Raw genomic sequence first — 27,076 nt, 5'->3', positions numbered from 1 at the left:
CACTTCTGCTTCTTAGCTGGCACAAGCACTGGATCTTAACCTGTAATATTTTCATTTTCAGAAAATCTGTGGCCAAGGATAAAAATTTTGATCAGGCAAAAGAAAGTAAAAAAAGTAAAGGGAATTCCATTTTTAAGGTGAAACAAGGAACTACTAAAATGGTAGGCTGGCTTTTAAACTGTGTCACTATGAGCTTTGCAGGATTTGAAAATCCAAATAAATCTGAAGTTATGCAGAGAGTTGTGCAGTGGAGCAAGTGAGTAAATTAGCAGGCTGTGTGCCTTCCCCTTTTAGCACTTGGTGCTACAGGTGTGGATTTGCCCCACAATGACTGAGGGCAAAATATGCTCTTTTCTAGGGCATTTGGGATTATAGAGTGACATCTTTTCCCAACCAGCCCCAGTCGTTGCTGTCATCAACACCAATGACCACTGGTCTGCAAGAGTGAAAGGGTGAGAACAGAACAGGGAAGGGGGGAGGGGATGAGACCACCTTTGGGCAGACCAGGTGAAAGCAGGAGTGATCTTTCTCTTCGTTTTGTGGTTTGTAGGAAAGATTTCAAAAATTATGTCTCTGTGAGAAAACCTCTGAGCAAAAAGACGTAACAGGGTCTAGAGGTGCATCATATATACCCCTGTACAACTTTAGAGCGTGTATGGAGATAGATAGTCTTCACTTGTCTTCTGTGCATAAGGAGCCAGAGAACATTGCTGTTACACAGGCAGGCTGGGAAAGAAAGGCCAGTTCAGCAGGGAGACCAGGGTGTGTATATTCTGATAAGGAAAAGTATCTCCTTGGGAGGATGGCCAAAACAGAGCACTTATGCCATAGCTATAATTTCTGCTGATAACAAAGCAAAGTCTCAAGGTCAGATGGTCTTGATACTGTCTTCCCTGTGGACTGTGTCTTCTAGGTTGTAATGCATAAGTTGCAGCTCTATAATTTGTGCTCTCAAGTCTTGGAAAGGCTTGTGGTTTGGCTTGATTTCCTTCTGCCCCAAGATCCTTCAGCAGCACACAGCTGAGTCAGAGACTTACCAGTCCTTCCATATCTGTCTTGCTAAGGAACACTTTTTAGGAGCTACAGTTTCTAGATGACTAGTCCTCATCCCTCAAGTACTAGAATCAGATAGTCCCTTTTCTTCAAACTGCCTTTCATACTGGGACCAGTCTTGGCATAGCTATAGGCAGCAGAGGCCCCACTGTAAATGGGCTATATGATGACAGCTTTTTCCCACAGTATGATGGCATGGCCTCCCAAAGTGATGCACACCAAGCTGACAAAACGTGGGCAGTATCTGTGCAGTGGGGTTTGCCTTCTGCTGAGGGGGAACCGAGTATTTTTGTTTGTCTCAAATGCCAGCACATGGTCTATGTGCTATTGCAAGACTACAGGTATTGCCCCTGAACCAGCCATTGCCTTTGATTAGAAACATTTTTGTCTTGTTTTGATTATCTTGGCTTAAAGCAGCCTCCTTACTGTCTCGGCACTGCAGTGAGGATGATGAGACAGTTCCCAGCCACATCCACTGAAAGCAGGGTGTGCACAGGCCCTTGTAGCATTCACATATCCTAACGCAGGTGATGTACTTGGGAGAGCTGGGGAGGTCCTTGATTAAAGAAAAGCACAATGCAATAGTCTAAATGAATAAGCTGGAATAATCCAAGCTGGTGGTAGAGTTTTTCTCAATTCTCCTGCTGTGAAATGGAGACCTTTTGCTATCAGCCACAGAAAAATATCTCAGTACCAGTGAGGTATTTGCATGGAGCTTTAGCAATGACTGTTCAGGGCCAGTTCCTTACTAATCGGTCTGGCTGGAGTAAAAGTACAGTTTTGACTGAACTGAAGGACTAGTTCTTACAAAAACAACTAAATGGCTTCATTCTGATAGAAAAGTGCAGCTGTTTGGAGTCTCCTGAAACAAACAGTTTAAAGGAGGAGGATTTTTCTTAAACAATGGGCATCTGTCTAGACATAGGGCAGGAGCAGCACTCAGGAGCTCAGTACAGCTTGTGTGCAAAAGAGGTAAGTCCTAATGGGCCTTTTGTTATGTCCACTTTTTATGCCCTTTTTGAATGACAGCTAATGTCAAAGCACCTTACAGCACCCCTGTGCAGCAAGGCAGCTCGTTGTGTAGATGACAAGACAGACAGGTACAGAAAGAGCAAATTGATTGCCAAGAATCCTGCAGAAAGATTGGAAAGCAGCAAGGAATCGATCAGCAGTCTCCTATGGACCGCTGGTGCTATTACACTGCACTGGCCTTTCTCTCCCAAGAGTTTTAACTGACTGGGGCAGTTCTCTGTGTAACTTTTGTTTCAGTGCTTCTTGTTGTAGCCACCCTTTCCCACTCTCAGTCAACAAATCCTTCCAACAGTACATCTCTGTTCTGCTTGATTAATGTATTTTTTCCCCAATCAAAGAAGTTGTTTCTAGGAAGTCTTCTCCCTAATTGGAGTCTTTTAGCATGGTAACCTGCTTCTTCAAGATCCTTGCTGGAGAAAGCATTCCTGAATTTGTGGAGAAACCTTGTCTACTGACAGCATCAAGGGTGAGTAACAATTTCTGGTGAAAGTATACCTAGTATGTGCCAACAACTGACTGCATTTTCAGGTGCTCAATAATATATTCACCCACCTCATGCAAGAATATTTGGTCCATCATCTTCTACAACTGGAAGAGTGGTAAACTAAAACACATGCAATCTGCAGTTACCTATACCCACACTCACTGTTTTTAGAGATTTATCATCTATCAGTCAAAACCAGCGGAAAGCTGCTGTTGATTTTAGCTGCTGGCAACTTGTCCTTATTGATTTAAATGCAGCAGTTCTTGTTTATGCAAAACTCATGATTGAATAATTTGGCTAGGACTGGAAGAATGTGACCTTTAATGCATAAGTAAATAAGCCTTTCCATCATGTATAATCTCTCCCATATGACAGATCTGTGACTGTCTAAAGTGAAAGATCATATGAGTCTTTATGGTATATCACAAAAAATCACAGATCATTCCTGTCAGTGCACAGAGCACTGCTAATGAATAAATGTCATTCCCAGAGTGGTATCTGTGATGGATATAAAGTTGTAAGAATTACAGTAAGTAAAGCAAGGTTAATGTAGTCTCCTCCATGAAGCAGACGAGAAAAGAAACCATGCATTTAAAGTAAACCTAAGCAGAGAAAGTAGGTAACAGGCCCCAGTTCCATTTCACTCGTTCATTCGTTATTTCCAATGTTTTCCTTGAATATTAGGAGACAAAGCAATATTCTGAGCTAAAGTTAAAAGTAAACCAAAGCCTAATTAACACAGAAAAGAGAGAGTGGTTACCAGTGGAAGAGGGATCCAGAACGTTTTGGAAGTATTTTTAAGAAGTATGTGCTAAGTTAACACATCTTTTTTTCTTGCCATTACCACATATTTATTTTTTTCACACAATGAAAACTAAAAAAGAAAAAACTTAAGCACTATAGTATTCCTCAGCAGCAATAAAACTGTCCTCATTTGCAGTGAGCCTACTGCAGCAGTGCTACTTTCAAATGCTACTGTGTGATCATATGGTAGTGTTTTGGATCAACAGAAAAAGCATCAGATCAGGAACTATTTTTTTTGCTGCCTAGTTTTATGTTTAACATGGCAAGACCCTAATGCTTTTGGTGTGTCACTCAGGCAAAACCAACACTAAATCTTAATAATTCATAATATTTTTCAGGACGTGTCCCAGTTCAGCCCTGTTTAATTTGTGATGTCCAGTGACTGCAGAAGTTCTGTCCTGTTGTTGTTCTCCTTGCTTGCATTGCTGTGTCCCTTTCTCTCCTCAGTCCTTAATTCTTAGTCCGCTCTAATTCACTTCTTCTCTCAGGCAGTCCTTTGTTTACAAGTTTACCAGTCAGGGCAGGTCAAACTCTGCGAGTCTTAAGTCCAGCTGCTTCCATTCACCCTTCTCTGGTCTATGTATTGTTTATGCAGTTCAGGAGTGATACTCACTTCCAGTGCAGAGCACCAGAATAAAAGGATGTCTCTGAGAAGAAATGTGGCTTCATTTTGCTGCCTTAGGCCAAGAATGCACCTGATCCCAAATAACATCGCTGTTAGTGGGAAGACTTCTGTCAGTTTCTGGGGCTTTGGGAAGGCAGTGAGGGATCTTTAGGGAGGAGGGAGCATTGGATTTGGCCTCAAAATTTTTGCCTTCAGGGATTCTGAGTTTTCCACAGGTCATTTTTGTTAGTGATTAAATACAGTGATTTAAACACAAATAAAAAAAGGAATTCACTAATACATTTGCCATATCCACTCACCACTGCCCCAGCCTATGTGGAGCTTTTGCTTTTTGCTTTCTCTGTGGTTTTTTTTTTCCATTACAATCTGAATGCTTTTACTGTGATGATACAGGTTAACTACAAGTGTGTAGTGTCCAATACCCACACTGATGCCATCTATACAGTATCCTTGATCATAACTAAAGGTAAACTCTAGAGGTCTGGCTTGACTAGTGACTAGGTCAGCTACTAACAACTAAGCTTGGAAGAATTTTGAAGTTAAATGAAATGGAGGGTGAAGCAGGGTGAAGAATCCTATCCCCTGCTGACTTTAAACTGAGAATTTTGTGTCTTGCATTCTGTGTCCGCTGCACAAAAAAAGAATGTGTTTCCAAAGGTGCAAGTGTTGTGCTTATTATGGGGAAGAGCCTTTATGTTCCCATACTCCCTGAGAAAAAATGATACGAAGCCTCTAGATATGAAATCCACGCTGTGTATCACCAACGTGAAAGACCTAGGCAGCTACAGTCCTCTTGTGGCTGATGAGAAACTCCCCATTACATTGAGTTATCAGTAATCTTTGTTCTCAGATACATGAGGCTCTGTATACAGTGTCAAGATCTGCAGACACTTGAGGGTCAAAATTGGTGGGCCAAACTGTGACCCCCTTTCTTTCCTTACATGTCTTTGCAACATTAATGATTCACTGGTCTTTTTAGGCTCAAACAGGTATCTAACATTGTACAAGTCATAAATCAACCCACAATTACCAGAGCACACATGTGAAAACACCTTTCATGAGATAGATTTCAGTTTGAAGCCTAGTTATTACACGTAATAAACCAAATTCTCCACTGACATCAGTGTGGCAGGGGCATAAGTAACTACTGAATTTAGACCAGTTTTAATAGAAAAGATGGGAATTACAAAACAAGCCCTGGCACTGCCCTTCTAGTGGAAGTTAACTTTGTTCAAACATGGTACAGAACTTGGGAGTGAATTAATGGGCCTGGGCATAATGAGAACAATCTTTTTTCATCCGTGTATGCTTCTTACAGCCAGCCAAATGCATGCCTGCTGTTTGAAAGAAAACCAACCACATTATATATAGCAAACTTGCTTTAAATCAATGCTAAGTAAAAGTGATGCTGCCCAACTGCCTTTTATTGCAGTAGGACCATCCCTTAAAGATAAGCTTTCCCATAAGTACTGTTTTTTAAGTATAATACCTTTTCGATAAAGCCCTTTAGCAGGGCTTGGGCACAGGCTGTTTAGGAGTGTGGTAGGTTACCTTGCGTAAGCCAAATAGTGATCTTGTGCCAGGCACTGCAGCACTCTTCACAGATAATGCAGGAAGATATTAGTCCTCCTTCTGCTTGCCAAATGGTTCCAGGCATGCTTGTGGATGTCATGAGCACTTGTCTGAAACCATCTACTTTATGATGACTTACAGTAAAGGAGAGGGAAAAAAAATAGCAGAGCTAAGACAGAAGAACTGAACAGAAAAGCATTGTGTCTGTTGGTCATTGGCTTTGTAGGATTACGTGCAACTTCTACTGAACATTATGAACTATAGTTAGCTTAATTTCCACTGAAGCTGAAGGAAAGAATTGATCTTTCAGCTACCACTCAAGAAAGAAATTAAAATTACTTCACTGACATCTTGCTATTTAGTGTAGGAAACTGGAGATCAGGAACTAAAAATAACAGAGTGAATGTTTGTCTTTTTGGTGCTTTAACAGGTGGGCCTGTAACTTCTGACAGACTGAAACTACTGAAAGTGACTGAAAGACAGACAGCAGCATTTGGAATGCACCTGCAAAAGAAAGTGCAAAACTTCAGTTGGAAGTTCAGTGGGAAAGAGTTGAAGTGGGATGATGACTATGAAATTATCCCATCTGGCAATGGGTTGGCCCACACTGTGAAAACTAAGGGCGTTCAGTCCAGTGACTTTAAAGAACTTGTTCAGACTGGAGATCCAGCGCAGAATACTCTGCTCTTTGTTGATCATAAGTAACGAAAAGGAAGCATTTTTGAGCAGTGGGTGGATCAAATGCAAGATAGTAGGGTTTGAGCTGCAGAATCCATACAGCTAGAACACAAGACCCCAGAGCCTGGGCTGAGAAAAATGGAAGCCACAGTCTCATAAAGCTACCCTGTGGGCAGGCAAGCAGAGGAGCAACAAGACCTCTTTTTCACACTGAAAGTAAAGTCCCAAGCCTGGAATCTCTCCTGCACAGGAGCCCATGTTGTATCCTGCAAAGACAAAGCCAACTGTTTCGATTTGTAAGGTGCTTGCTGGTACGCACCATTTTTTCTTGCCAACCTCTTCCCCTTTCCCAGGCATTCTAATTCAATTTGTCAGCAATCTCAGGAACACCCAAGTCAAAAAGAAGGGAAAAGCCTGCCTGGAGTGCGTGCTGACTTCTGAAGGTGTCATGCTGAAGGGGGTGAAGAATGGATGAATGATTGAGACATGTCCTAAGCACACCATGAAGCATGAAGGGAAGAGAGCTGAGCTCATCATCATTAATGCTGCTGAGCTGAGTGACTCAGGAGATTGCGCAGCCATTATAAGCTACACAAGATGGTGACCCTAATGAGCAGTATGGCAGTGTGGCAGTGCCAGTGTAACTGTGGAAGGTAAGTGTGAATGGCTCAAGAGAGGAAGAGTAGAAAGAATAGTAGTATTTACACTGTTCTTCAGTGAACTCTGCAGGAGAGCAATGCTGCTTTGCTGTAGCGACTAGGAAACGGATGTGTAGTAACACTCCTCTGCACTGTTTGTTGCTTAACATGTAATAAGCTGTTAGTCCATGCCCCCTCTTGGTAGCATGAAGGTAATAATAAAGAACTTTCCTATGCTGTATAAAGTGGTAGAAGCATAAAGCAGTAAATCTGTCATTGAAATCCTTGCACGTGTCACATAAATCAGCCTAGTAAAGTGTACCATGTTTTTTATTTTAATCAGGGTTGCTTTAGTGAATTCTTATACTGGTTCTTTAAAGTGACCCATGGGACATTTGGCTGCAGTCTGCTGAGGACCGGTAGCACGACATGTGGCTGGTAAATATGTAATATCACATATGTTTTGTACGTTAATTTTGCAGTAGCATTATTGATGCTGTAAACTTCAGTCTATGATCTTTACAGAAAGATACAAGGTTCTTAAGAGCAGGAAGAAAAGTTGGAAAGCTTAGCTTTATGCTCTCGGCATAGGCTGGAGAAGAATTTCAAATTTAGGGTATAGATTTTAGTGGCTGTTAGTATTTGAGATGACTTCTGTTAGATGTAGACCAGCTTTGAACTATGCCCGTGTGCCTTCCATGAAAAGTGCAGCATTTTAACACCATTTTAAAATGAACTGCATGGAAGGAGGATAAAATTATGTTAGTGCATCCTTCACAGGTTCAAGAACAACTGCATATGCATTTGGTAGGATGGTATGAAGGAAACTTCAGGGGACAAAAGAAGTTCAGCTGTGAGGTCAGGCAGATTTTCTCGCATGGAAGATTGATCTGTCCTAGTGCCACCCCAACAGATGTCTCTGTGAAGCTGGTCTTTTCCTAACAGTCCTGCATTTTCTGTGTCAGATGATGTCCCCCACAAACCCTGTCCAGATGTATGGACTTGGGGGGTGGGGTGGGGGGGTGGTGTCTCTCCATTAGTTGCGTTGTGACCATGTATTTCTCATTTTGTTTTCCCAAAGCCAGCCAGAAGGGGACTGTTTCCCAGTGGCATCCCCAGCCCTGGGCTTTCTAGGTGTGCAGCCCTGCAAGGATTCCACAAGGATTCCATGGCTAGGGTTGAGTGTGGCTAGCGGTGGGCAAGGAAGCCCTGGGGCTGGGTACTAGGCCTGGTATGTGAGTGCTCTCTGTGGGCCATGACCAGGGTGGCCTTGAAGGGACAGTGTGCAGCAGGGGCCTTTTCTGACCACTCCTCTGGGACAGAAGCCACTTGTGTGGCACCAGTAACCTGGAAAGCCATGGCTGAGCTGCTTCTGACTCCTGTGCACACTGGAGTTGCAGCCTGGTGCCTTAGTTATAGATGCATCTTTCCCCATGTGAGGTTCAGGTTCAGATACAAACATTACGTAGGCAGTAGAGGAAAGTGTTCAGCTGGTTTGACAGCGCCTCTGGACCAGCTAAGGGTGTGGAGCAGTGCCAAGAGGCTGTTTTCTGCCTCAACTTTAGGGTTCCAGTAGCTGCATTCCCTCCAGTGAACATGCATAAAGAAGGGTAAAAACAACTTGGCCTTTCTCTGGCCCACTTTCTTCCAAGGGTATCCAGTTTACTAAACTGGTTTCATCCAGAGGGCCTGTCCATTTTGTTAGGAGGTCTCCACACTGTTAAATACCTACTTGGTGTTTGAAATGCTCAGTTGATGATTATTCTGCACAGTTTTTCTGTTCATGTGCTTCCACTGGTTTTTCTTCCAGAGACATTTGCAACCATGTATGTGTGTGACTTCCATGCTCTAACTGGGCATTCTGCTGAGCTCTGTGTTGTCCTGAATGATGCAAAGTGGAAGGAATATGGCTCAAGGATGATAAATAGGTAAAATGCCCATGGTATTATCAGTATAATGAAAGACTGCAAAACCCTAGTGGGAAGTTTTCTCCAGATAGGTACTGTGGGACTTGGCATGGCTTTAATAAACAGCTTCTGACTAGGGGCAAACATATGGACAGATCAGCCAAGAACAGATCTAATCTTTTCCAGTCTCCTACACCCTTAGTCTTACTAAGTTTTGGCTTTGGATCTTGGCTTTTTAAAAATTTTCCTTCCCAGTCTCCTGTGAAGATGCTTTCACATTTGCTAACAGATTTTCTCAGCCTGTAGACTTGCTTTCTTTCCCACAAGTTTGGCTTCTCACCACCTACCACCCTTCTCCCTCTCTCAGTCTCTGATTTTTGGAGTAATCAGTAAATGGGTCCTTTGCATGCAGTGCACACCCTTCAGTACATGCCATGTGGCTCATCTAGGCAGATACACAGATTGCTCTATCCATGAAATGCTAAATTCATTTTGTCGATGGATGACAGAGCATTTTACCAGAGCAGGAGCTAGAAATCCTGATTGCCTAGTCATCTTAGAGCTGGACACTCTGGTAGAGGATTCAGGGGCAGCGTTGGAGATGGTGTTGTTTGCAGTGTGGGTTGTCCCCTGCCTCAATCCTCTTGTCAGATTACGGATATGAAAGGAATCTGGATAGTGAAGCAGGGAGCCACAAACCCACTGACAGAACGGGAGAGGAGTGTGAAGGGAGGTAGATGTTGAGAGCCAAGGGGGCAGAGAGTGAAGCAACCAGTTGTCATTGGAGACAGCCACCCCACCTCCTTAGTGCTTTTTACCAGGCACGCACAAACACTGAGAGTATCAGTGCTTCACCAGTCTCCTTCCCTGGGCCTGTACAGCCTTAGCTGTGTGCATGAGCAAAACCTCTTCTTTCTGCTGCTTTGTTTCCTGAGGGGAAAAAACTGAACAGTTGTATTGGTTGATTTTAAGAGACTAAGCGTAGGTTTATGTGTTTATAATTTGGCGATCAAGAATTTTAGCCTGAGCTTTTACTTCAGACGTTGTCATGAGCAACAAGAAAAACACCTTTTCTGAAATTATATGTAGAAATACATAAATAAACATATTGCTCAGCTCTTGGCGGCCAGATGGCGCCTGGTGGGTTTTCAGACTCCTCTGCAGTGTGGAAACGAGTGTCTTTCTGTCCCTGAATCAAGGCAAGGTGGATAGATGCTGCTGCCCAGGACAGCGGGACAAACGCAGCAGTAAGAATGCTGTGTCTGCAACACTGAGTATTTATCATACCTGTGTTGCAGTAAGAACTCATCCACAGCAAAGCTTTGGTATAGGGAGGGTTGATTTTCCTTCATTCAAACATATTTTTGAATGCCTTTTTACCACTTTCAGCAGATGACTCTAATTTCTAAATGTACACATTGTGTGACAAAAATAAAAGGAAAACCACCAAATACATTTTGGAACCTGGTTTGGGGTTTTTCTATTATTATTATTGTGTGCAGGACATCCTTATCATGTTCCCATATTACTTTGTAACAAATGAGGGAGCATTTTCTTTAGAAGCAGTACCTAACTTTGAATCTACTATCTTTATCATGATCACAGATACATATCCCGGTGTAGCCTTAGGGAAGAACAGCACAAACGGCTGCTTCTTGTGCCTTGCAAAACAGAAACTGCCTGGAATCAAATCTCCAGGCCCTAGGGAAGTGAGGAGCTTTGGGGTTTGCTGTTTCCTAGAGGTCCCACTTCTGCTGCTGAGCTGAACAGCTAAAGGAGGACAGCCAGCTCCCTGTATAAGAAACAGAACTAAATTAACTGAATCAAGACATGCTGAAGATTGTTAGTGTCCCCAGAGGCTTTCACAAAATACAGAATTCTTACAGTAAAAACATGAATTTATGAAGGGCCCAGCTTTGGACCACCTTTTCTGGGAACTTGCAGGTAGGGGAAAGATGTCGCGCTATATTTGCAGCTGCAGCTTTCAAACATCTTCCGTTCTTTCCAGATTCTCCTGTTACTCAAAAGCCTGTCCCTGAGCTTTTTGCTGCACGCAGCATTACTGTGAAAACTACGCATACAGCAAGCATCAAGGTGCCTTTCAAGGCAAAGCCAATGCCCAAAGTCACATGGTTCAAAGATGGCATTGCGGTGGCAGAAGCAGTGATGGAGAAGGCCAGTGACTGTGTTATAATCAAAACCTGAGTGGAGCCGTTATGCTGAATCTGAAAAATCACTGTGGCTCCAGCTTCTAAGAATCCTTACCTCAGCTTCATTGGTAGGTCCTACATTAATCGTAACGGGACAATCACTGGTAGATATGTTTGCTTACAGGTGCTATAATTCAGACTTTCTCTTTAAAAATCTTGCAGTGGGGCAGACTCTTGAGTTACCAAATCAGGTGGTTCAGGTCAGTTTAGTTTTGCTGTCATCTACACTGATTTACACCATGAGACGATATGACCCTCTGAATAATAGCCCTCTGTGTCACTCTGGTCAGCGGCTCACACTGGAGACAAACCAAAATCCCCACAGGGGAAAGTAGAGTTCCTGCAACACGTGGGGAAAATGTAAAGTGAGATGGAAAGCACCCAAAGGTAATGGAGAAAACAGGTGACTCTGTCAGGCATAGAGAGGAGGATGGCTGGAGAAAAAAATTGTGGATCCAAGTAGGGGCGGAGAGCAACTACACCACATTTGCTGTGGCAAAAGTGGAGGAAGGGAAAGAATTCAGAATGCATGCCATCAGCAGGGAGCCTCATCAAGCCCCTGGAAACAGAGGAAGTGTTTGCTGGAGAACCTATTAGTCAGCTGTTTTTAATGTGGTTTCACAGTCCCACTTCCCATTATTTTTGTCCTCTTCCTCCTTGCCAGTCCCCAATAGAATACTGTCCCCTGTGCTTCAGGGGACAAGTTCTAAGGACAGAACTTAGAGGCTGCTTTTGTGCTTAGGCTGATAAGCAAAATCAAACAAATACCCAGGTCCTTTGACTGCAAATGTTTGTGGACCCAGAAACCCCTTGACACAGACTGGCCGCAAGAGAGGACTAACATGGTATTCCAGGGTCAGCTTAGTGGGGTACAGCAGAAATGAAAAGTGTCTTTCTCTGGAAAATATTGTGAGGGAGCAGAGAAGATAATTTAAAAGGGAATGCTTAAAAACATTTTGGTTTGTGGCCAAAAAAGAAAATAAGTCAGCCAAAAACTAACTTGGTTAGAAAACATTGCTGCACTATTCTCTGGCAGTTGTAGTTGGGGTACCTCTTGTTCCTGGATTTCCTTTGTGGACTGGGATCCCCAGTGAAAGGGGGATTTGCAGTCCTCTTTCCCCAAAACCAGAGTATATCACAGAAGATACAGTGCAAACAGCAAGCCTGGCTTATTGAAACATTTCAGAAAGAAAGTTGTTACCAACTTGATGAAAAATTAAATACATTACTTCTAGAACTTTGCCTTTTTGTCCAAACCTATGGATTACGGAAGGTGTTTCTGAGCCACTCTAATGCATTGCAGAAAGAGCTAGTTTTCTGATTGAGTGCAAGAATCTAAATGTTTCAGTGTTTGAAACGACAAAGGGAAGTAGAAGGCAAAGAAAAAGAATCTTTAGAAAAAGGCTGTGGCCATGAATAAACTTAAAAATAGAAGTTACTCTCCTTGACTTCTTGCTATACATACATATATATATTTATACACACACACATAACGCATACACAGAATTTGGAGTCAATGAATTCTGACTGTACTGTGCTAATTTGATTTTTTTCAGTGTAGAACATCTGAGACGGGTGTCTCAGCCTCAGGTTGTAGATGTCAGGAAAGAAGCTGTCACCATCACCTGGAACTTCCCAGCCTGGGACAGAGGTTCCCCAGTGCAGGGTTACATCATAGAAAAAAAGAAAGGCACCAATCTTTATATCCCAATCACCAAGGAGCCAGTCCAAGGTCAGACCAAGATTATTATCTTGTTTATGTAGGTAAAAGGGAAGTTAGATAAGGTTTAAATGCAAAGTGGAGTATTGATTAATCAAAAAAAAATTAATCGTGACACCTAGCAAAATACACATTTTAACATACACTGTTCAAAGTGAGATTTTCAGCCCTCAGATAGAAATGGCTTGATACTCAGGAGCAACAATGAGAGGGCAGAACACTCAGCACCTCTGAAAGTCACATCTGTGGATTTGGGTGCCTAATTTCAAGCATCTGTATTTTACATTTCTCCCTACCTAAATCTGGCTGCTTTTCCTTGCCTTAGACCAGAACTGAATTAGACAAGTGATTGATTTTGTTGTATCTATCAGATAGGAACCATATGATCCATGCTTAGCACAGCTTATAGAACACATGGGAGTGTTCCTATCAGCAACATCTGACTAACGAGACTTTTGATTTTCCTTTTCTGTTAATATTTTGGTTCTATCTTGGATTCTTTCCTCTGTCTGATTCAAAATGTGGACTTTCATATTAATTAAGTTACAATCAATCACATTATCCAGCAGTATCCTCCTTAAGGCACTGACAGTACTCATGGTAAATAACGGAAACACTTTTTAAGGCAGATTATTCAATTCCTGAGTATTTTTTCAAAATTGAGTGGACATTTAACCTTGCTTGAAGGCTAGATTGTGCAAGGCTTGGCCACTCTGTTGAGTTCATTACATCATGGGAAATCCCACTGAAATCAGTGGAGCAAGACATGAAGATATTTTTTTCCCCAGCATGTATGATTATGCCAGGCTATAGACCATAATTTAGTGGAAAGAAAAATATTTATTTTTCCTCTTATTATATGCATCAAAATTCCATCTTCTCCTTAGGGAGAAAGATACGAAAATGGAGCAGACCACTGGAGAATTAAAGGTTAGACCTAGTTAAGGGGCTCCCTGAACCCCTGAAATTTATATCATTTTCCAGCAGTCTGTGAGCTGAAATTTCTTCTTGGTTAATCTCAGTCAAAAAGCAATTAAAAAAACCCAACATTCTGACCACTTGGGAACACTATTATGAGTTGTGTAATTGCAACATTGTGTCTCTAGGTACCAGATTCAAATGGATGGTTTTCGGGAGGATGCACAGTGAGTTCCATGTAATAGCTGTGAACCACACAGGCCTTGGACTTTTCAGCATGCCCTCAACTCCTCGTTGCAAAGGATCCCATCAGTATGTTTCTTTCATTAGTGTCTAGTTTTCTTAAACGTGTTTGCAATTACCAGATCTGTGCTTTTATGACTGAAGTCTGAGGGAATGTGGCAGTTCCAGCCTGGCTCAATGTGATGGACTGCATGGTGTTTATAGCTTGTCTAAAGATTAAGGTAGGCCTTAATACAGGTGGCTATAAATGTAATTATAAGTGCCTGAAAGTGTGATGTTATTCACTTAAAATGTGTAGCTATTAAGATGAGGATATTAGTAAGATAGATAGTAAGAGATTCCTACCTGGGGCGAAATGAGTATATGCAAACAGCAGAAAACAACACTGTAAAGGTGCTAGAGGTGTAGATACCTTTAGCACTTAATGTTTACATATAGGTTGCCAAAGGCCCTAATGTATGACAAAGAGAATAATTTCTTACCTGTGTTACTGTGCTCCTGTCAACAGTCCCCCGTCAACCCTTTTAAAAGAAAACTCTTGCAGAATTCATTAAAGTTGCTTACATTATTTTAATACTGTTTTTTTAGTAGTAAAGAATCTGTGACTAATTCTGGACTGATCAAAATCACAGACACACTCCAAAGGACTACAGTAGCCTCAGAAATGCTGAAATGGGCAGATGACCATGAGATTCTGTGTGGAGGAGGCAGGGCAACAAGTAGGATTGCAACCCTGGATTTCAGGAGAGCTAACTTTGGCCTCTTAAAGGACATACTTGGAGGAATCCCATGCATTAGGGCTCTAGAAGGTAAGGGGATCCAAGAGAGGTGGCTAATACTCAAGAATCTCTTTCTCCAGGCTCAGGATAGCTGCATCCCCGTGAGTAAGAAATTAAGCAAAGGGGGCAGGAGACCTGCATGGATGAGCAAGGAGCTTCTGTCAAACCTCAAACAGGTGATTATAGGACGTGAGAAAAGGGGCAGGCCACTTGGGAGAAATATAGAGTTGTTTGCAGAGCCTGCAGTGAGGTGATGAGGAAAGCTAAGGTCCGTTTGGAATTAAGTCTGGTGAGGGAGGTCAAGGACAACAAGAAGGGCTTCTTCAAGTACATCAGTAGCAAAAGGAAGACCAGGGAAAGTGTGGGCCCGCTGCTGAATGAGGTGGATGTCCTGGTGACAAAGGACACAGTGAAGGCAGAGTTACTGAACGTCATCTTTGCTTCAGCCTTCACTGCCAAGGCCAGCCCTCTGGTTTCCCAGACCTACCCTGGAGGCAAGAGAGGAAGTCTGGAGAAAGGAAGACTTTCCCTTGGTTGAGGAGGATCCATGAGTGCTGAGGGAGTTGGCAGATGTTATTGCCAAGCTATTCTCCATCATCTTTGAAAGGTCATGGTGGACAGGAGAGGTGCCTGAGGACGGGAAGAAAGTCAATGTTACTCTGTCTTCAAACGGGGCAAGAAGGAGGACCCAGGAAACTACACACCAATCAGCCTCAGCTCCATCCCTGGCAAGGTGATGGAACAGCTCATCCTGGAGGTCATCTCAAAGCATGTGGAGAAAAAGAAGGTTATCAGGATCAGTCAACATGGATTCACCAATGCAAAATCATGCCCAACCAACCTGATAGCCTTCTGTGATGGAATGGCTGGGTAGACAAGGGGAGAGCAGTGGATGTTGTCTACCTTGACCTCAGCAAGGCTTTTGACACTGTCTCCCGTAACATCCTTGTACATAAACTCAGGAAGTGCGGACTAGATGTGTGGACAGTGAAGTGGGTTGAGAACCGGCTAAAGGCAGAGCTCAGAGGGTTGAGATCAGTGGCACAGAGTCTGGCTGGAGGCTTGCAGCTCGTGGTGTTCCCCAGGTGTCAGTGCTGGGTCTGGTCCTGTTCAACTTACTCATCACTGACCTGGATGAGGGGACAGAGAGTAACCTCAGCAAGGCTGCAGGTGGTACAAAACTGGGAGGAGAATTCTTACTCTGTATGACCATATAACTAAAGCATTGTAAAAACAAAAGGCTGTCAGAAGCCATCAACAAATAGCTTAAACTATTGATAGAATCTTGTGATAGATACTTGAGTGGGCCTTAGTCGGTGCACATAATTTAGAAAAAGATCTGGCTGAATGTGGAAGCTGGTAAATGAGAGTTTATGTAGTAGATGAGAGCCTTGAGGTTAGTTACTCAGATGGGAAAACTACTTTTGCATCAGAAGACAACACAAATCCAATTTGAAGCCTGAAGCTACGATTCTTCTCCTGTCTGAACACTTGCACTATCTAAGATTAAGCCTAGGAGAGTATGTACTGTCCATGTGCACGATATCCCTTATGACCCTGTGTGCTCACAGGAGCGTTCTGTATACAAGCCATTAGCATCAAGTTTGTCAGGGCATGCTGCACTGGTTGAGTTTCTTGGTTTGGGGCAGGAGTGCGGAGGGTCGTTGCATTTTAGCTGAGGCTTTCAGAGCAGAACTTGAATTTGGATACTTTACTCCCTATTAATTTGATTAAAACCAGATATTTTCTAATATTCCATCTTTTGCTCTTCTTACATATTATGGAGATCTAACTAGACTGCTGCAAGGTGGACTAAAGAGCAAAAAGCAAGATCTGTATTTTAAAAAATGACTATTAATTAGGGGTACTGTAACCTTTGGCAAATAAACTTAAAGAATATTCACAGGATTTTGCAAGCCAGTAAGCAAATTCACTAGTCCAAGCAGTCCAGATAGCACCTGACCACTTTACACAGGACTGTAAAGGGATTTATTAAACAAGGAGAGACATAAGGCACTCAAAGCCATACCAGACAGGTTATAGGACACGTATTGCACAGCTCACCAGTCAGCTAGGAAGAGACAGAAACAAACCTTTAATGCTAGACACCTCTCCCAAACACCTGTGGAGAACAAGTGGTGGTCAGTGCTCACAGAGGGTGCCCTTTCCCAGCTGAATTCAGATGGTCCCATGTCAAATGGTGCGAGCATTTTTCTTAAATGGCCAGCCTTGGAACAGGGTCTACATGTATATGCTATGTTAGAAACTGCTTTGTTTTGTTGGACAGAACTTGCTCTGTTTTTATTAAGGCTCCTTTCACCCTAAAACCTTGCTGGTTCAGTGTCTTAAAATAGGAAGAGCTCTGGATTCACTTACACAAGCATAGGCCTGTGGGTGCAGTAGCGTGTCAGAGCTCTCCTGCTGTCACAGAGCCTCCAGGACTGCTGAAGGTGGTGGATTTTTCCAACTCCAGCATTTCCTTAGCCTGGCAGGAGCCAGACCAGGGGGATATGCTGTTAGGATACGTACTAGAGGTGTGAGCTGAGGACACCAAGAAATGGACAAAATGCACCAAGATCCCTCTTTCTAGTACCACTTACACTGTGGGAGGTTTGCAGGAGACAAGTATGACTTCTGAACCTGAGCTGTGAATGAAGTTAGTATGGGAGAAGCAGTGGAAAGAAGGAACAGGAAGGAATTCTAGCAATGTCACCCTCAAGCACAACATGCAGTATCCATCCAGATGGAATTCCCATCTATCAGCTGTTACTTTCTGTTGGTTTTAGCATATACCACACTTTGTAAAGGATTATCAATTTCGTATTTCACAAAAGCACATTTAGCGTCACAGCTGTGATGCTTTTTGCTGAGTTTTCAGAGGTGATGCAAGGAGATGGAGAGCAGCATAAGCTGTGCAGTTCTTAAGCCAAATCAAAGTCATTTTGCCATCCTTCTTGCTGAGCTGTCCCCTGAATTAGTATGTTAGGTGTAACGGCAGTTGTTTCTTCTACCATCTGACCTCTCGCATTGCATCACATGTGTGATTACAGCGGTCACTGTTGGAAGATTCTCAGATTACTGTCATGGATACTGTAGTCTAAGTATGGGTTAGGAGGGTAGGCAGTACAGCAAATAACCCCATCACATTTGAAATGCCTGTTGTAAATATAATGGTACTGAGACAGGATTATAATTCTTTCAGTCCCTCAGTTTGAATGGGATGACCCGTCAGGGTGCCAGCATGCTGAAGTTGAAATAATATTATCAGAGATCATGCTTCAAAGACACTAAGTGTGTCTTGAGAACGAAGGGATCATGACCTGCCATGAAATCCCTGGATAGCTTCCTACTTGAGGTAGCAAAGTATTTAAATCTTTATTGTTTAGGACTTGCAATTGCTTAATTATTAATTAGGAAATTCAGACTTTTATGTCTGAATACACACCCAGGTAACAAAGCATGATGCTGACTACCCTCAGTAGCAGTAACACCAGCAAGAAAAGACGCATAATTCTTGAGTCATGTTATGTAGTGCTGATTCCTATAGAGCAGAAGGACATTCAGGCTTGACTGAAGAAGTCTCAGAAGGCAATATCCAGGTGACCAGTATAAAAAATGGTTGTTTCTGTGTCTCCGCTTTGGTGCTACACAACCCATCTCCCATCTGTGCAGCATGGCTTTGTTACCACATCACCAAACAGAGAAACACCAGTGCTTTAGGTTCATGAAGTCCTGCAATAAGTCTTTACTCTCTTTGTGGCTAGTCTTTTTGTAAGCCTCCCTGTGGTGGTAAGGGTAGAGGGACTTCTGTGCGCAGAAGCTTGTCAGCTGCACAATCCAGCCCTCTGCAGCTGGAGCAACAGTGTTCAGCAAACCATTAAACACTGGGGAAGTTCTCTGATTCATCATAAGAAGCAGAATTTTTTGAGCACACAACTACAGTTCGTGCTAATTGAAGTGAAATCATTCTTGATTAAACCTTGAGTGACCATGGGGAGTCATTGGGTTGTAAAGACAATGCTTGAGGTCCCAATGCTGTGCTTTCTGAGGTACAATTTCTATTAACATGGATGTTGAGCTCGCTTCTGTACAGGCTACAGGCTAATTTCTGTGCTTTCCTTTTTTTTTAAGCCTAGGCTAAAAAAATACAGGAGCTGAGGCTCTATAGTACCTTGCAGAATCAGCCCCAATGTAAGAATGTAGCTCTCAGTATAAGTTTATCTGTATCACATCAGCTGTTTTCCCTCAGCTTTCAAGATAATCAAACCAATGAACTGTACAATAAGGCTTATGTGGCATCTCCGAAGCCAACTCTGTGCATTTTGCTGGGGACAAAGCCTTCCATTGTCTTTACAGCTTAAAGAAATCACTAGGATTGTTGTCCTTGAAACGTTTTTCTATCAGGCTGATCATGTACAGGTGGCTCCTGTACACATAGATGTCCCTTTTATGCTCAAAGACATGGTTTCTGTTACCACCCGAGTCAGGAAACAGAGCATTATAGCTACACATTTGTCTTGGCCTCCCCACCACCACCAGTGATGTGGCAAAATAAGGCTTATCAACAAGAGGGAGGAGGACAAGAACCATTCCCAGTCCTTACCAAGCGATCAGTTTCTGACCTGTACCAGATTATCCTCAAGGAGAGTTATAAAGAAGCCCTTTATGATGTTCAAATGCACATTGCAGGTACTGCATAGAGCAAACTGTATAGAGCATCTCAGTCACATCTGGGTATTGACAGGAGGTATTCCTTTGCTGACAGAAATTTCTTGCAATTTCTGCATCCATGCTGGAGTTGGGAAGGCTTTTTTCTTGAAAAAAACAAATAATCCCAATCATACACACACCTTATCCAAAATAGGCCACAGGAGCAATCCAAAATGTTAGTTTCACTCAAGGGGAAGAAAACTCCCCAGTCAGAAGGGATTTTCCTACCTCTTGTCACTGTGTTTCCCCAAGTCCCACCTTCACAGTAGCTCAAAGCCAGACCCAGTTAGCTGAGCCAAGCAGAGGAGCAGCATGGTTCAGAGCTGAGGGATAAGGAATAAAGAGTGAAGCAGTTATTGCTCAAGACATCCCCAGATGCTGCCTTGGTTTTCGTGCCATTATTTAATCAGGCAAATCCCCTTAACAGGACTAATGTAACAGTGTCTGTCCCCTCAGCACTCTGGTCTCATCATTTCCATTGCAAGTGGGTCTAAGCAGCCACGTGGAGGCAGGCTGATTTGCTTCTTAGAGGGATTGCTATTACTATAATGATCTGTTGGGACTTACGGAGCCTTGTAGTGTATTTTTGTACTTGTCGTCTCTTCAGAGGGTCCTTTTTAAAACTTAATAGCCTTATTTTTTCCTCAGAAAGGAATTACACAGGGCAAGTCAGTCCTCAGGTTGCTCAGGGTAGAAGAAATCAGGGATAGTACTTTCCTAGACACACAGGGACTTTGGAAGGGAGGGACTGAAGTGCAAAATATTTGCCCCATAAAAGGACAGAGAGAGGGTCCCCAGACAGAGGAAATGATACTTGAATGTGTTCGTTAGTTCATAGATTTCCCCTCACCGCACACCTACCTGCAGCTGGTTGGAGAATTCCCAAACACTGTGACCCTAAATCACAGCTCAGATGTAGAAGACTGATTGTGGTGTCCTGAAATGTGATGTCAGTACCGCCACATGGTTCAGCCACAGAGAAGGTCTACAGCAATAAGTCACAGGCCTGCTCCCAGGGAGGAAACACTTCTGAGTCATTGTGCGCAGTGACACTGGGGACACTGACCCTCTAGATTCACAGGAGCAGTGGTGCATCTCCAAAGACAGATGCAAGCGTAAAAATTCATGATGGCACTGGAGGAAGATGGGTGCTCTCATCCACAAGACTGTAAACCAAGCTCAGGCTCCCTCTATGGCCTTGGGTATTATCGCCAACCTGTTCTGCACCTCAGGTCCTCACCTGGGGAACAGAAATAAGAATACATCCTGTCCTATCCCATCTATTTGTTAGCAGTCTCTTCAGGACCAGGCTTCCTTTTTCTGCGTGTACGTGTAGCACATTACATAGCAGTTCATACAGGTGTGTTTAAATTAAAATTCAAGACAGTAGAGGCCATCTGCGTGCAGTGAGGTTGATACTATCATGTCTTGACATAACAGAAGATTGGTGTTACAAGTCATTTGTCTTGTAGGATATTTCCAGTCTGACTGGCATTTGTTTCCTAAATGAAAAGCAAACAAATCTAACACATGAAGGAGACCATGTGACAGTCTTTCTAGGCCAGAAGCTATAAGAAGTCCCTAAAAGCACATTAAATTAAACACTCAGAGGTCATAGAACCATAGGTATGTTACTTCAGCTGCCTGTGCAGCTGAGAACACTTCTACTTATGTGGCAGTAGTCATGTTCTTGTATGGAAGTACTCTAGGCTTGGATTTCACAGAGTCTGAAATAACTTCAGTAACTTCTGTGTATGTAGGCGAGTACAGCAGAGTAGTAAGTGGATAAAAGGTAGGTTGGTTGTGCCTTGCAGTGCATTCCCTTGAACGTTCCTTTGATAACAGCCTACCTGTCTTCAGGCAGGACAGCAGGACATACACAGATGCGAACCGAGTTCCTGTTCTTCATTATAAATGGCAAGTCACAAAGTTTATTTGCACAAACCTGAGAGATGCTAGAAAAACTGAAAGATAAGGAGGAGATAAACTGTTGCCTGAGAATGAGGTCTCATATGAGAATTTTGCCTCACAGTGCTACGTTTAGGATCCAGGGGATTTACCTAATGGGACCCCATGCCAATGCAAAAGGAGATAATAAAGATTTAAATAAATGCATTTAAATAGGGGCTGGGTTTGCAGTGGACACTGGAAGTTAAATTGCACGTGCAGTTCCCCTTGATTCCCCCAGAGCATTCTGTAGACTGTTAATGCCTCAGAGCAACACCAGCAGAGCAGTAGCTCTTCCTTTACAAGATCACCTGCTTTGTTTTATAATTGGGTGTAATTTAATGCATTTCTAAAGCACCTTAGGAGCCAAATATCCAGAAGCACTTTACAGTTTAATGGCTTTAATAACAGAAGGCATCAATATATCCCCATGGAGCAAAAACCTGACACCTCATTCACAAACCAAGAAACAAAGAAATTAATTGCTTGCTTACAGTTGCATAGCAGAGTAATAGAAGAATAAGATTTCTGATTCCTCCCTCTCTTACTTTTCAGTTTGTTTACAATGTTGAGATAGGTATGCTGGTCAGATGCTGAGAGTAATGCAGTGTTTTGTTCATTTTTCCCCCCTCCCTGGGTTTTCCCTGGTCAGAAAGAAGGCCCAGGTCATGAAAGGTCATACCCAAGCTCTTTGGATTTGTACTGGTGCAGGAGATCGTCTTGATGGTGCTGGCTCTGTGCTTGCATGTTGGCGTGTGCAACAGACAGTGCAGTGCGAAGCAGCCCACAGTGACTCTTCCCTCAGCAGAGTGTTTTGACTTCAATATGGAGCCCCCGAGGAAGGACTGTTCTTCCCATTCCATCGCCCCTGTGAAGAACCACAGCACAGGTCATGGCAACAACCACGCCATGAGCTGTACTTTCATCAGCAACCCCACCCAACAGTGACCCTGTACAGGGGCAATATTAGCCTCACATCCAAGTCTTAAGTTGTGGTTCGACTCAACAAATAGCATCTGTCTGCTTATGGTCCCTACAACTTGGACCTACAGGTTGATGATCTGTGGTAAATCAGATTTGCAGCCACTGCAATTTGTTGGGGGTGATTCCTTCCAGGTTGAGTAACCACAGATTTCAAGTCTGAGTGTAGTTTACACCTTGTTATTTTCCAGGGCAGGGGCACTTGCTGGGACTGGCACTGTGGATCACACTTCTCTGGGCCAGTTTGGCTCTCGTCCACAGAGAAAGAGATTACACAGCCTGTAGGTACTGCAGCTGGAGCTGCAAAGGCCACACTGTAGGAACTTACCTTCATATTCAAAAAACAGCATAACTCTTTGACTTCGTCTTCCACTGAAGTCACTGAGATTTGTCTTCAAGGTTATTTTTGTCTCTAATCATTGTTTCTGGACAGCCTGCTGACAACTGCTGAGCCACCCTTGCCAGGGCTTGGTTCTCCCCGCTGATGCAGAAGTAGCTCAGTGTGGGCCAGCGGAGGGATGTGCACACTGAGTTTCCTGCTCTGATTTTCAAGCACTCATCTGTGTTTGTCTGTAGAATACATGCAACACTTCTTTCACTGAAGCCAGCCACTGCCCACCTGGAAGACTGAAAGCAATTCTTTACCATTTTTTAAGAATTCCTGGTGCTATTGGGTCTCCTACTCCCCACAGTCCCTGATACACTCCTCCCTGAAGCCACAGTTTCAGGCCAGAGCTGGAGGGCATTTTCCTAGTCCCCGAGATCAGTGGGAGCTTTCCCTGGCCCGGCATCGCTGCCAGCCAGGCTGATGCAAGAGGCACCCTGGCAGCACTGCTTGCCTCAGCTCAGGGAGGGCAGGTGGGCCTGAGGGGCATGGGAACAGCGTTCTGTCCCCTTGGAGATGCAGTTGCTGGGTGAGACTTGCCTTCTGCCTCCCCACACAGAGCTTGTCGGAGTAAGGACTGTTACAGTAGGAACATACCTCTTTCAAAGCTTTTACAGGCAGAGCTGCCTAAGGGACAAGGCTTGCAAAAGCACTGTGTGGGTGACGTGCTCATTTGTATTCAGATTCCTTAATGGGAGCCTATTTCTGAGGCCTCCCAAGGCTCCTTCTTACCTTGACCTGGGCAGTCTCTTGGATGGTCTCTGCTGCTAGGGCTGTCTGCAGCTGAGTGAGGTGGGAAAGCAGGAGTCAGATTCTAAGAGACTGTAAAAATTATTTTAGGAGGTAAGGAATTCACTTCAAAGTGAGCTTAACTGCAGGTTTATTTTAGATCTTAGGAACTATATTTTTGCTGATTTTAATTCTGCAAGAGGGGTAGTTACTGCTGGGAGTCAGGGGTGAGAGGACATTGTACCTTGTGTGAGCACTCTTAATTAGGCTGAGAGCTCCTTCATACCTGGACTTTCTTTAGGGACTTTTTTTACAGACTGTCAGTGGTCTTTCCTGGTGACAGGCTGCCCTAAGGGAAAGGAGTAAGGACTGATCTAAGGAATGAGCAAATCTGCTCATTTGAATAGTGATGGGGGAGTCTCAGCTGCTGATCTCTGTGCTGATTCTGTGGGAGCTAAACTGCAGTTTCTCGAATATCTCTCTCCACTCCTCTTAATGTGTTGCACTGGGTTGACCCCAGCTGGACGCCATGTGCCCACCAAAGCCACTCTGTCACTCCCCTCCTCAGCTGGACAGGGGAGAAAAAATACAACAAAAAGCTCCTGGGTGTAGATAAGGGTGGGTAGATTACTCAGCAATTACCATCATGGGCAAAAGAGACTTGACTTGGGGAAATTAGTTTATTACCGATCAAATCAGAGTGGGATAACGAGAAATAAAACCAAATCGTAAACACACCTTCCCCCCACTTCTCCCTTCTTCCCAGGCTTAACTTCACTTCTGATTTTCTCTCCCTCCCCTGCCAGCAGCACAGGGGGACTGGGATGGGGCTGCTGTCAGTTGATTACATACTGTCTCTGCGGCTCCTTCTTCCTCAGGGGGAGGGTGCTCACACTCTGCCCTGCTCCAGTGTGGGTCTCTCCCATGGGATGCAGTCCTTCAGGAGCAGACTGCTCCAGCAAATCTGCTCCAGCGTGGGCTGCCCATGGGTCACAGCCTCCTTTGGGTACCCACCTGCTCCGGTGTGGGGTCCTCCATGGGCTGCAGGTGGAGATCTGCGCCACTGTGAACCTCCATGTGCTGATGGGACAGCCTGCCTCACCGTGGTCTTCAGCATGGGCTGCTGGGGAATCTCTGCTCGGGTGCCTGGAGCACCTCCTGCCCTCCTGCCCGGACCTGGGTCTCTTCAGGGCTGTTGCTCTCACATATTCTCACTCCTCTCTCCTGCTGCAGTTGTTGCACAGATATTTTTTTTTCCCCACCTTCTTAAAGATGTTCTCTTAGAGGCGCTACCACCATTGCTGATGGGCTTGGCCTTGGCCAGCAGTGGGTCCATCTTGGAGCTGGCTGGCATTGGCTCCATCGGACATGGGGGCAGCTTCTGGCATCTTCTCACAGAAGCCACCCCTGTAGCCTACTGGCTTCCAAAACCTTGCCATGCCCCAACACATGTATCGTCTTCTCTCTCTTCTTTATGGAAGGGCGGGGGCATTCTTGTGCTTAGCCATTTTTTTTCAGTTTTAGCTTTTTTCTTAGTAGTTGCAAAACCAAATAGAGTATTGCTCCACCTCTGGGACACACAGCAGCATCTTTCTTGCTGCTATAGCTCAGAAGAGTGGATATAATATTCCTTAGGCTGGGAGGTGGCCGGTTGCAGAGAACACAAAGCCTGTTAGACCCAAAGTGAATTATCTGGAAGAGTGATGAACTGAACAAGGGGAAGTAAGAATGAAAATGAGAACTCCATAAATTTGAACTGTTCACTTCCTACAAAAACTGTGACAACTGCTTCCTTTATACAGTGGAAAGCTTTATAAAGCTTTTTAGCCAGAGCTTTGTGAGACATGCACTCAAATGGTTGATTGCAGTAATGGTGGCACTTACCCACCCACCCCACCCCACTGCCCTTGAGAAAAGGATGATAAAGGTCTCCTGGACATACCGACAGAAAATTTCCAGAAGTCAAAACACAAGATGTAATTAGTGGAACTATCTCTGCCAGGTCTAACATGCAAAACAGCATTGCTGTGGCGGTATTGTTTGTCTGTGTGTGTGTGTGAGAGAGAGAGACTCAAAATACAACTGCCCTTGCCTTCTGTAGTGGCTGGTGAAACCAGCTGGTAGAGTGGGGCTTCTGCTCAGCAGGGACGCTTCTGATGTTTCCTTCCTCTAAGTGGTTTCAGGCAGCAGGGTGCATGTTGAAGGTGATATTTCTAATACCATCTGTTAATGTATCTCAGTGGTAATAAAAGGGGCTGGAGATTGCAGTTCTCTCTTCCGTGTATCAATTTGCTTCTGCACTGGTCAATAAGAATCCTGTTTCTGAGTTCCAAGAGGAAATTCATTTTCTGTCTCCATATCCCCAGATAGCCTGGCAGGACCTCCATAACGATCTAGGCTTCATTATGTCAGACTGTATATAAACATAGGGCAAGCCATAAATCTGAAGTAATTAAATCCTTGCAATACCAAGACAGTAAATACAGTCTGCAGCTTTGCAAATGAGGGAGTCACTTTGTAAAAAAGCTGGCCGTAGGTCAAACGAGATCCAGAAGGGTCCAGTAACTTCACTGCTGGTGGCCAAGACCAGATAAGGAATTGCAGAATATCTGAACCACTGAAGGATCAACAGATTGACAGATAGATAAATACATACAGATAGACAGACACACACACATGTGGTGTTAGTTCTTTTAATTTAGAGTGAATTCTTTCAGGAGCCAGTTGAGGAATAAAAGCATAGCAGTGGCCAGCCACAGACACACACCCAGTCTGAGAATATTTTGCCACCTTTGTTCCATCTGGAGCTAGGAAGGAGGTGTGAGGAAACGGGATGCTCCTCCCAGCAGGCCTCTAAGCTTTTGAAAGGAATTGTAAAAGACCAAATTAAAGAAAGAGGAAAGAAGCACCCACTTTTGCCTGCTATTAACACCTTTAGGCCGCTTTGAAAAGAACGTGGTGATACTTCTGCCTGCTACTGATTCATTCCCACATCAGAAACCACGCCACTTCAGAAGGGGAGTGTGAAGAAGTCTCTGTTAAGCCTGTGAGCAGATCCATTTAATGGACGGGGAGCAGTTACACTGTTTCTATGCTATAAATCCTTCAAACCTCTCACTGGTGACAGATGGCCTGGTTCAGGATTAATGAAACCGAGTATCTGTTCCACTGCATCAAACAGCTGAAGAAACTGGCATTGGATCCCGAACCAGAGAAAAATGTCCACACTACCCTACTTTTTCCTCCTGGAAGTTTTGCTGGGGTGGGGGGAAGAGAGACGTGGCCATTTGTCTGGGATTTCTGGGCAGCAAACGGCCTTCCCAGAGCAATCCTTTGCAGCAAGCTGCCTCCTCCCAGGAACTCTGGACAAACGGCCATTGTATGTGGGACTGGCTGTAGCAGCAAGGGGTGAGCGTGCTTCAGGGCTCTGCATCCCAGGGCACCCATGATGGATTGTGACACGAGCCAGGTGCCATCGTCACAGTGCTGCCTGGCTGGTTTGTGTCCGATGTGCTCTGTGGGGTGCATGTGGCTGTGTTTCAGGGTTCCCCAGACAGGAACACTGTAGCCGACTGGGGGTGTCAGCTTCAGTGGGGCATTGCATAGCTCCAGGGCAGAGCCACACAACTGATGGGCGTTACAGCAGCACCAAACTGCCCAC

At 44.0% G+C, this 27,076-nt stretch overlaps 1 protein-coding gene across 1 annotated transcript; it reads left to right on the top strand.

Annotated features, from left to right (window-relative positions):
• The first annotated feature begins 1,956 nt into the window (after nucleotides 1-1,956).
• On the top strand, nucleotides 1,957-27,023 carry IGSF22 (immunoglobulin superfamily member 22). The gene is given in 29 exon segments (XM_055814166.1): nucleotides 1,957-2,025; nucleotides 2,408-2,555; nucleotides 4,204-4,467; nucleotides 6,001-6,271; nucleotides 6,471-6,834; nucleotides 6,836-6,880; nucleotides 8,639-8,774; nucleotides 8,777-8,795; nucleotides 9,411-9,526; nucleotides 10,802-10,978; nucleotides 11,294-11,349; nucleotides 11,351-11,396; nucleotides 11,399-11,442; nucleotides 11,445-11,548; nucleotides 11,550-11,599; nucleotides 12,565-12,763; nucleotides 13,411-13,514; nucleotides 13,719-13,929; nucleotides 13,931-13,953; nucleotides 17,094-17,282; nucleotides 17,285-17,337; nucleotides 19,076-19,360; nucleotides 20,205-20,296; nucleotides 20,298-20,488; nucleotides 21,134-21,150; nucleotides 21,996-22,254; nucleotides 22,257-22,306; nucleotides 22,308-22,442; nucleotides 25,327-27,023. Coding segments are annotated over 29 exon segments (3,786 nt in total). The 3' UTR covers nucleotides 25,396-27,023.
• The last annotated feature ends 53 nt before the right edge of the window (nucleotides 27,024-27,076 follow it).

The sequence above is a fragment of the Falco peregrinus genome, chromosome 9, assembly GCF_023634155.1.
Source record: "Falco peregrinus isolate bFalPer1 chromosome 9, bFalPer1.pri, whole genome shotgun sequence".
NCBI classification, from domain to species: Eukaryota; Metazoa; Chordata; class Aves; order Falconiformes; family Falconidae; genus Falco; species Falco peregrinus.
Note: the sequence above shows the minus strand (reverse complement) of the source record. Positions and strands in the feature narration are given on the sequence as shown.